Source organism: Wasmannia auropunctata, unplaced genomic scaffold (genome assembly GCF_000956235.1).
Source record: "Wasmannia auropunctata unplaced genomic scaffold, wasmannia.A_1.0 LD319621.1, whole genome shotgun sequence".
Taxonomy (NCBI): domain Eukaryota; kingdom Metazoa; phylum Arthropoda; class Insecta; order Hymenoptera; family Formicidae; genus Wasmannia; species Wasmannia auropunctata.
In genome coordinates this window covers 1-11,707 of record NW_012043269.1, presented here as the reverse complement: position 1 = coordinate 11,707, position 11,707 = coordinate 1, and the positions used below count along the sequence as shown (strand labels likewise).

Genomic DNA, 11,707 nt, shown 5'->3' with positions numbered 1-11,707 from the left:
TTATATTTATTTCATTTCCGGTCTAATTTTTGGGTGGAAAGTAATCCAAAGCGAGTCAAGATGCTTGGATAATTTTCTCTATGCTGTAGCTATTGTGCAGTTTGTAAGGGTCCCTTGTAAGACATTTTAAGAACAAACGTTCATTTCGACACCCTCTATATTGCGAGTTGCGACCGCATTTACAAGCGTAGTGCATCTTTGTCGCTCGTCCACGAGGCTTAATTATTGCAAGATTACTTAGTTGCGATAACTTATAATTCTTGATTCAAATCTCGTACTCATGAATGCGAAAATGGAAGTTGGGCACTGGACGCGATATATATATATATATATATAGCGTGCCACTCTTGTTGCGATACTAATTATTCGATAACGCAATACTCCAATAGTTAATGATTCAATAATGAAATGATATCATTATTAATTAAATCTAATCGTAAACGGCAACGACAATAATCGACCGCTCAGTTACGGTATTGGTAGAGAAGTCGGTTCGGGTAAAGCGGGTAGAAGTTCAAGGAGCAAGAAGAATATTAGATAATCAGACACATCAAGATTAATAAGAGATTAATTAACAATTATATTTCATGAAAGTTTACACATTCTAAGACAACGCATCGATATTTTTGAGACAATTGCAATTAAAATACACAGTTTTAACATGTGATGCAACTCAAGTTAACGTCAGATTTTCAATTATAGCAGCCATACCATTCTTAGGATTGTTATAAAAAACGAGTATGATATAGAACAAGAGGATATAAATGTTATAAAAAAGTTTCAAAATTGTAGACCGTTTAAAGTTCAAAAAATGTAATTAAACAAAGTATGTAACATACGCACTGTTCAACACGTAAATATAGCTTGAGATTATTAAAAGATGTGGCAAATCACACATCATGACACATCGAGTCTTTTTCTCTTTCTTTGCTTGACATATTGCCAAAATTGCTTTTAACCTTTTCCTAAGAGTTTTCTCTTTAATAAATTAACTTTTATGTCTCAATTGAGAAGTCATATCATTATTATCTTATTGTTAGTATATGTATATCATATACATATGTATATTATATACATTAAGAATCTTAGAGTGTGTAGAGGTTACACCCGCAACCAAAAGTTTATTCCAGCAAGCCAAAATAAATAATTGATTGTTTACTTTTTAATTATTATTAAACATTGTGCTGATATATTTTATAATATATATCAATAAGATGTTAATTTATTAAACTTTAAAGTGTATTTAATATATTATAACTACATGTTGAAATTTTCTTTTCACTAATAAGAGCTCAGTTTTTTAATGGAACTGTCGCGTTAGTACTACCTTAAACAAATAAGGAAAATCTCGAAGTCCAAACATTTGACTGATACTGTAGACTATTAAAAATTTTATACTAAATATATTTTAATTATATTGTTCTAATTTAAAGGTTTTTTTAATATAATTTTATCTGCTGGATGTTAAATATAACGTCAAAATCGATAAATTTAAAATTACGAAATTAATATGACTACTGTTATACTGATAAATTTAAAAAATGTTTTAATTTTTGGAATAATTTATAGAGATTTTTTAATATAATTTTAATTAAATTTGTTCACTTTGATATTAGTATTAGTGATCTAAAAAATTCTTGAGTTTGAACAACTAAGTTTGAGTTTGTATAATTAAAAAATTATAGATCTTTAATATATGATTCATATAAGTCGCAACTTTGACGAAATAGAGCCTAATTAATCTAGATTAATCAAATATTTTTTTAATTTTTAACATAACAAATTCTTTTTAAGAACTGAATGTCCTAAACAATATAATTAAACTTGATGACAATAAAACTTTTCCAATATATCCCATATCGTTATAATATATGCTAAAATAATTCGTTGTATGCAACTTAAGTCGCAAATTTCCGAAAATTGTGATATAATAATACAATAAGATAAATGGGATATTCAGCACTCAAAAAATTGTAGGAAAAGACTGCTCTCATGTTTATACTCAAAAAGATTTTTTGTTGAAAAGTGGCTATTGATTTAAGTTCAATAATATAAATATATCAATATTACTTTTTTTCTTTTAAAATAAGTCTCTAAAATGGAAAAATAATTATATTATGATCAAACAATAATTATGTTATAATGTGAGTTAAATTTATTGGATGCACGCATAGTGTTTTCAGATTATAATATACGTTTATTAACATACGATTTCAGATTATAATATACGATGTGTGATCTCCGTATAACTGATGAGATCTCCGTATAACTGATGAGATCTCCGTATAAACTGATGAGATGACGTTATACATGAGAGGAATTGCAACGATTAAATGAAAAAAAGCCTTTACTAATTCATCATTGTAAAGCATTTGAAACGTTATAACGTCAAATTATGTATTTAAAGAATTAAAATTTTTTTACTTACTCTTATCCATTTTTGTTATTTTTTTAACTATACATATAATCCTTGACTTAGGAAATAATCACTCTTTAATGTATATCACTTAATTTTAATACATTTTTACACATCGATCTCTTAGTTGAGCAAGTCGTCAAAGAAATACGGCTTCCACTTCTCGTGTTATATCAACTGCTACCAAATATTCAAGTGAATTTTTATTTTAATCGGATGAACTCATATATGGCAGATACGGAGAATCTTTCTCTGGTCTCTCATATAGTATATCCCGATATATTTCATGCATCCGAGTGTATGTTAATCAGTTAATGTCACGTCAAACACTGCATGACTGTTCTTCGAGCAAAATTGTATGGACCGCAAGAATCTATGCACGATCCTCTACTCTCGCAGAAGTCACGACAAGTGACACGCCTCTATTTCATAAAAGCCTTCAAATACACTCATTGTGTCCCCGTGACGTTACTCCGTAACGACGATTTTATTTAATGATATTCGCACCGATATCTTAAACAATCGAAAAATATCACTTGCGATCATCGAAAATTTATTTAATCCGTTTTATCTAATATATTAACGCGATAACGTGCATTCTTGATAATTAAAATTAAGATAACGAAAGTCACGTCAATTTGCTATTATTGACATTCGCTGATTGCCGCTTGACGTCTCTTAAAATATTGACAAATGTCACTGACACAGTACCAAATTTGTACCAAAATTTTCGTCTGTTTTTGTCACAAAATCACAACACTGTCACTACATTTTAGGCCTGTTTTTTTAACTGAACTGGCTGCACTAGTTCACAGTTTATCTTTCTCTTTCTACTACATTGAAAGAAGAAAGATAAACTCTGAATTAGTGGCAGCTAGTTCAACTAAAAAGAGCAGCTTTTGATTGATCTCTTTTAAATGGTTTTTCAGATATAAGATTATAATCTGAAATTAAATAATTAAAATCTTTTTGTCATTACAAGTATATTTTATCTATTTTATTTATTAATTGTTCAAATATTAAACTAAATTAATTAGCTATTAAGTTATTTATAAATAAAAAATTTGATAACTCTAATGTTGAATTTAAAATAAAATGGAAGCTGTTTTAGTTAACAATTTGATATGAAAAATGTTGCTTTTCACAGAGCAAATCCAAACTTTGATTTTATTATTTCAAAATGTTGTTATCAGCTATTATATAATTTTTTATCAATTTTATTGATATTATTTTTTAAAAAATGCTTACACACACACATAGTCTCATCTTATTATATGTACAGAGAATGTAATATTCTTCTGGCAAAACATTACTTTATACATCTTTGATAAAGCGATCCTTGATTTTCATCACGCATTTGCGAGTGTAAATCTGACATCAATAAAATTTCTATTTATGTGACGAATCGTCACAGCGCATTGTTTTCGTTATTAAAATGGCATTAGATTTAATCGCGTGATTTCTGAAAATTTATGGCAACTACCACAACCAATATTTACTCATTGTCAGACGTAGATCATTAATGAAGCGCGTGATAGAGTATGCGTTTCGTTCAAATTGTCAGGACAAGTTAATTTGTTGCGCATTGAACTGCCGATAATTAAATCTATTTTCATTGCCAGTGCAATCTGCAATGAAGGATCACAAATCTCGTCTCAATTGAATATTTCTACTTCAATATTTTTTATATAATTATAGCAATATTAATTGTCAATACTAATTTTATTCTTTTCAAAAATGAAGATTTAGTTCCATTCATCTTTTCGTAAGTTGACATTAGAAATTATACCTAAATTAGAGAAATAATTTTTATAATGCGGAGTTTTGTACATTTATTTATCTATTTGATTTATTTAAACGATTTATTCAATTTTAACTCTTTGCTGCACAATTTTTTTTAAACATATTTTGCTGAAGCTTATAAAAGTTATAAACGGATTTGGAATCATTGATTGCAAATCTGAGGTCGAAATTTAGCAGATTCAATATAATATATAGCGGCCAAATTAAAAAACCTATGATGACTTATACATAACTGAAATTGTATATGTACGAATTTTTTACTCTTCTGATTCTCAAAATATTAATCGCGATTTCAGAAACACTAATGTAAAGATTTTTACGACATATTTATTACCTGTCTTCAATTTGTCCTCAAGAAATTTTTTTAAGTGCTATACTTTTGACATTTTATTTATAATTTATATTAACATGAATTAATTACGTATTTATGTTATTTATTACCTATATATTACATATATATGTCTCAGAAACCAAAAAGGTACCAAATATGTTATTTAATCAATTATGAAATGCGTAAAAGCACAGAAAAACTGCAATAAGACGAATATTCTGTATATGGGTTATGATTATAATATTAAAACAGAAGATTACGATCAACAATATTAAAATGAGGATTATTGATACATACAATTAATCATCAGAGTAACATTGTATCTTCCCACAATTCCCGATTTCAATGTCGATAAAATAAGGTTCAGTAGGTTATAGAGTCTCTGATTCCCCCTTGAGACTTATTATATATAAATTGTCAAATGGATGAATGTCAATTGCAGGATGAGCACAATTTCGTGTAATAGATATTACTCGTATACTACACAACACTTTATTGCGTTAACGTATTGCGTATCGCGAATTTGTTTTTTTACTCTTCCGAGTGTCACAATGTTTAATTATGGATTCATATATTTTTCCATATTATAATAAATACAAATAAATCGCTCAACATTAACAACACGATAATTAAACCTAAATTTTGAAATAAAAAAAACTTTTGTTAAGAAATTATATGTATATTTTCTTAAATCCATTATGAAATCTGCATGCGTGCCCTTAAATTTTGATTAAATTTAATTTGTTCAATGAGCTGCACATCTTTTCAGTGGAAAAAGAAATGGATCTTCTTTCGGAGTTGATGTCTTTTTCTAACAGATTGAGCGAGTGACACATAACTAGCAATAATAATAATCTCATTGTCAGTGATAATATATTAAATATCACTAAGATAATAGTGAAGAAGAAAATATTATCAAGTTTCTCATAGCAAGCGTTTGCTAATTGAACCATGGAAAATTAATCGTCCATTCAATTTTATCAATAAATAAAGCTTGCATTGTTTTCTCCGCATCCATTTCTTGTTTTAACTGGAATTCTAATCATTTTCTCGCATATAATACATCTTCTCTAATTGCTTCACAAAAGCGATAACAACACACGCGCGGTGAAAGAGCATGCACCATATAATCATTGGTGCAATGATAATTGCTTGGACGAATTATCTACAGCTTGTGCCCTGATCTCATACGGATTTCATCACGTTAGGATACCGTTGGAAACAAATCACGCAGATAATAAGGTGAAGATGCCGTGCGGTTATTCACCCCTCACGATAATCGCTTGCACACCGAAGCCGTTTAATTTACAAACTACTCTTTATACTTTTTTATTTTAAGGTTTTATGTTCAGTCTGAAGTCGATTCTTTTTTATGAAAAATTTGACAATACAAATTTTCATCAAATATATAATTTGTCGGGGTATTAATTATTTCTTGTTTATACAAAGAGTTTTATTTTAATTACGTTCAATTGTCTTAAAAAATAAACATTTTTGGGAAAAATGTTTATTTCACACAGAAATTATACAGTCTGAAGGGGGACAAAATGGCAAAATCAATTTTCGAGAAAATTGATTTTTTTTAAGGTGGTATAAAAATCATCGTCATTTTTTTAAATGGAATTTTATGCATAAAATAATGAAATGAGTCAATTGTTGTAAACAAAAGACATAGTTTTACATATGTATTACAAAGTGCATAAATTGTTTTTTTTTAAATAATTATTTTCTTTACAACATTTGATTTATCTCATTATTCTGTGTGTATTAAGGTATAATTGCCAAAAAATGAATAATTTACAAGATATTTTATGTCAAAATGTATCAGAATAAAGTACGTAAATTATTAATTTTTTAATAATTTTATTATAATATTTCAGACTGTACTTTAATACTTTTATATTCAGAATAACTATATAAGAATCTTCTTATGTAAAGAAATTATACAATTCTATGTTTTTTAAAGGGCAATGATTTTTACGTAACTTTAAACAATTTTTTTGAAAATTGATTTTGCTATTATTTATCTCTCTTTAGCCTATACAATTATTGAAACATTTTTTTTCAAAAACGCTTACAAGATAATCGGCGGCATCACTTGAAAAACACTCTATCTGTCAGTACAAAAACATTTCCTGATCGTCATGTAGCGAAAAAATATACTTGGCGAGAGTCGCTACCGCGTCTCCTGATATCTTGCTCTCATTAAATGTAACATGTGTACATTTTTTTACAAATAGTAAGTTACGTTCATCTTTGCCTAATTACGAAAAGGATTATCATTATCTAGCATTGCAAAATTGAATCTAACGTAATAAGGCCCGGTTGAAACGTCATAAATTTCGTAAACTTCCAACAATATGTTATGACGAATGGCAGCAATAAACAGATAAGATGTTAATTCTAATGAAGTGTTAGCTACGTAACAACCAAAATTATTTTCTTCTCAGCGGAAGATTCCTCTGTATAAACAGAGACCGTCACTGAATTGCTCACAGTCAGAGAACTTGATAAATAACCCACTAATCTCTCTTCCAATATCTAATCTGTTTAGCTTCTTCCTTAATCATTCTGCGAAGTACCAATCGCATATTCAGGACGCATAAAAATGCGAGATTAATATTCGAGAAATAGGTTTATCATATTGATTACATTACAATAACGACATTTCAATATCCTCATCTCGAATGTATCCTAATGAAAAATTATAATTGATATGTTGTTTACTTTTACACATTATTCTCTCTTGTTGCATTAATATTAATTGAGAAATTATATCTCATACATTATACATATATTATTTTACATTTTGAAAGAGACCGGTATACCTACATTATTCGCATATTTATTCGCGTATTATACGTTTAAACATCAACGCTGGTCCTGCATAGCAAAAATTGTTCTTATAGAATTTTTTTACTTTATATAATTTTTCATAATTTCTATTTAGATTTAAAATTTTTTTAGAATTCCTATATATTTTTAAAAAATTCCTCAAATTTTTTTATACGAATTGAACTTTTCAGAAATGTTAAGAAAATCTACGTCTTTTCTAGAATTCTTTATATGTGAAACTTTGAAATATTTCTCATTTGATAATTTCGAAAGAAAATTTAAAACTTAACTTAAAATCTGGAGAAGTTTAAAATATATTTTTCAGAAATCTCCATAAATTTAACATTTTTTAATGATAATTTTTTAATAATTTGTTATGAAATATTATGAGAATATTTTCATAAGAGAAAAATGACCGTATTTTCAAACAATTTGTATATGTAGGGTGAAATCGCCTATTATGAGATAAGTTCCTAATGTGAGATAGCGGGATTTTTGCTAAACTAGTAAGCGCATGTGATTAATTCCATAATGAACTTATTACTTTTGGGGTGAGTATTCTATTTAGTAGAAAATTCATTATTAGATCATGCATTCGTTGAGAAAAAAGATTTATAAAATTGGATGCTGTCAAATTTTATTGAGATGAGCCTTTAAGCCTTATTTATTATATAATAAATAAATATTTGGTAATAAATTCTGCATGCAGTAATAAAGTAAGTTTGTGTAATAAGAAAATACGGGATGTGATGATTTGATTTATGGTGAAGATTAGATTTAGTGAAACTGCAAGTCGTGAGGCTCGTAATATGAGATAGGTACTCTTAATATGAGATAAAAATAGAGATAAAAATATGAGATAAACTTATGCTCATTGTGAGTCTGCAAGAGAGTTGTTGCATACACGCGGAGAAGAAAAATAATAATTGTGATTTTAAGGTACTTATTTAATATTTTTATGTCATAGCTTTTTTGAAGCTATGATTCATGATTGTCATTTCACTTCACTGCAATGTACACATGCACATAAGTGTAATTTGTCGCGTTGTTTTGTAAATTTATTGCATACTTTATGTCGGTTTATCCTCAAACTTTCTACAATTTTATATTCCCTAATATGAGGAAACTCTTGTGTCTAGGAACCCTTTTTTCGAATGAGCAAAATCGATACTTTTGATAAAAACTTTTATATACAACAAAGTATAGCTTTTATTGATTGCTAACTTTTACAGATAAAACTTGAATATTTTTCCTACAACTTTGACATAAAAATAGGAGTTAAGATTACAAATTAAATAAATTGTAAGCTTTTAAAAAAAAGGGTATCTCATATTATAGGCACCTTTATCCTATACAATACAAATGAGCTCTCGCTCTCTTGTTAATTAATTCGGTATTATTGTTACACAAAATGTTTGACTTACAAAACATTTGAAGTATTTTGAAAGCCACGCTTTGTTAAAGAAAGAATAAAATTTGCTGGTGCGGTAGAAGATACACGTATAATTAAATGCTGCGTTTTAGAAATTTTAACAGCGAACGACGCTTGGAAACTGTAACAAAATTATTTACGTACTTCTGCAATCGTATATTGTCTTAACGAATTAGCTGCAATAAGAGATTTTTCAATCCGAGATTTTCAAATATATGATCAGACACATATTTATATGATTTTAGAAAATGCGTAATTAAAATTGGAAAACGAGAGGCGATAAAATCGAAACGCATTCCATCCCTCCTGACACACGCATCGCATGGAACCCACTTAATCATATTTATGCCACGTGATAATGTCGCGAAAGCTTGGTGTAACGGAATGATATTCATGAGAACTATGAGAACGGTATTCTGTGCCCCGCGCGATAAATGTAATTTATTAAAAGGAGAATTAATAACATGTGTGACGTTAAGGTCACGCCAAATTTATGTAGCACGTATGTACGTTTCAAGTCACGCATGCGACTCGATTGCCGCCCATCTTTGCAAGTACGTCATATTTTGCGACTGTCAGTCTCTCTCTCTCTCTCTCTCTCTCTTTTTAATCATATATACTCTCTGTTACACTGACTAGCCATGACCCTGAAATCGAAAAGAGACACTCTATCGTGCATCGTGATCACATGCAATGTCTCGATTCCATTGCGATCGAAATAAACGCGATTGGTGTATCAGAAATAAATGGATACATGTGATGATATACGATAAACGCGACGCTCTTAAATTTGCCGAGTGTGCATACTAAAGGAGAACGGTTATCTCAGAGATATAAAGGCATTAATGCGATTGCGATACCATGTAAGATTAAAGCAGAAATACAGGCAGGTGCTCGTATCGTGCATTGATAAATGCATTTATCGATTCTCATTCCGTTTAATTTTAATTTGTTATCAATGCGAATTTATTACACCAATGCTGTGATGTAAATAAATCTTACAATTAGAGCTGGATAGCCGCTTCTGTGATTTAATCTCGGATCCATAATCATGAAATTTACGTCATTCATCGTAATATTTCCCAAGATTTTCCATGTTAACGTCAGTTATCAATTTGTATACAATACACACACACACACACACATACATTTATTTATTTGTGCGACATCCATACGTGTGTTTCCATGATGCAACACGTGTACCACTTTCTACTTGCTACTGTGTACCATTTGCTACTTGAAAAATCACAAGGAACCGGAAAAAATGAGTAAATTCATAAAAAAAAAAAGAAACGAGCGAAGTGACCTGCAATTACATCGAGAGTCGATTTAATCAGAATTTACTTTAGGCGAGCGGACGTTCTCCAGCTCGCATTTCTCGTTCGGTCCTCTGTGCGATTTCAACCTGGCAGTTTCCATAACAACCGGGAGATAATTACGGTAATCTTATCGTGCGATCGAGGAAAAAACGATCTGTTTCGCCGCAAATTCCCTTCCCCCCCCCCCCCCTCCGTCATAACCGGCATGACGACATGACGAAATGTAACACATTATTTCCCGCTCTTGCCGTATTTAAAACAGCCTGTTTCAATACGTCGTTTTTTTCCCGCGTCTTTTTTTCTTCCGCAAGCGAGTCGCATGATCGAACGCGGAATACAAATGAGATCATGCGAAATTTATCGAGCGATCTTGACAAATCGTTTCGTCAGAAAACACATCATCCGATTTTCAATACATTTACCGCCCGCAATTTATAGGCCTACTTTCACTGTGTTAAAGAGGCTCTTCACCTTTCGGAAATTTAATAAAGAAAAGCCACAATTTTTAGTGTCTAAACAATTATAGCATGTGATATAAACTTTTTATATAATACGATTCCTTTCATTATTCTGCACATAAAAGTATTAAACAATATTTGATAAAAATTCAGGCTTAAATGAAATAAGTCAAATAAGTAGGAATAAAGCCGATGTAAGTCGATACAGGATGAACGTGTGTTTAAAATATACAGGGTGTCCGGTATAACTCAATGGTAAAGCGCTCGTTGGCAAGTAGAGTAGGCTAAACTGAATCGAAAAGACCTCTACCATTTTGCAATATTCGCAATAGTTATCGAGATACTAATCATTAAAAAAAAATGTACTCCAAGTATACAAAAAAAGTATCGTAGAGAAGACCGGGGCTATTCGGGACTCTTTTTTTCTTTTACTTCTCCTAAATTCTGTATTTATAAAAAAAAAATTTGTTACACAATTTGAAAGGTTGAATCTTACCCTTCATAATGCCGTTATAAATTGATCACGGAATTGTACTTGCTTTGAACTATAAATAAAAATGTTGACCAGTACGAAACAGAGGAAGTCGAAGTTTACTTTTATTATCATGAAATATATTTTTCATTACCTGCAACGAAACTTTGTCAGCAGCATCGCTATATTAGGACACGTTCATAGTAATTACGGTGAATTTTTAACATATGTACCCATAAAGAGATATTTCCTTTGTCTCGAATAGCCCCGGTCTCCCTTACATTACATCTTTCCTAAACTATTGGTCATTTTAATGTCACTTTAAGCCTGTTTTATGAAACTTAAAATTATTTAAAACGACAATGGCATTAAACTTTTGTTGCATATACTTTTGGATGGTTTAAACGATTTATTAAAAAAAAATATTTTTTTGGTTTGGAATAAAATATTTTAGTCTCTATGTCTAACCAAATACTTGGCAACTTGTATGATCTCATATTTGTTTTTGAATAACTTTTATTTGTTAAGATAATATTTTTGATTTAGTAAAAATGTAATATACGATACTTTTTTATATAACTTGGAGTAATTTCTTTTTTAATGATTAGTATCTCGATCACTATTGCGAAGATCGTAAAATG

The 11,707-nt window shown here is 29.6% G+C and overlaps 1 protein-coding gene across 2 annotated transcripts in view; it reads right to left on the bottom strand.

Moving 5' to 3' along the window:
- Positions 1-10,180, bottom strand: part of LOC105460558 (putative inorganic phosphate cotransporter) — a 17,640-nt gene extending 7,460 nt beyond the window's left edge. The window contains exon 1 of one of the 2 annotated variants that reach the window (XM_011707013.1): positions 10,162-10,180. Coding sequence is in view for 1 of the 2 variants with exons in the window: in XM_011707012.1 (XP_011705314.1) it covers positions 2,429-2,438 (10 nt within the window). In the remaining variant the exon portion in view is untranslated. Of the gene's footprint in view, positions 1-2,428; positions 3,172-10,161 lie in introns of those variants that run through there. The other variant, XM_011707012.1, reaches the window with a different exon arrangement.
- Between the last annotated feature and the right edge of the window lie 1,527 nt (positions 10,181-11,707).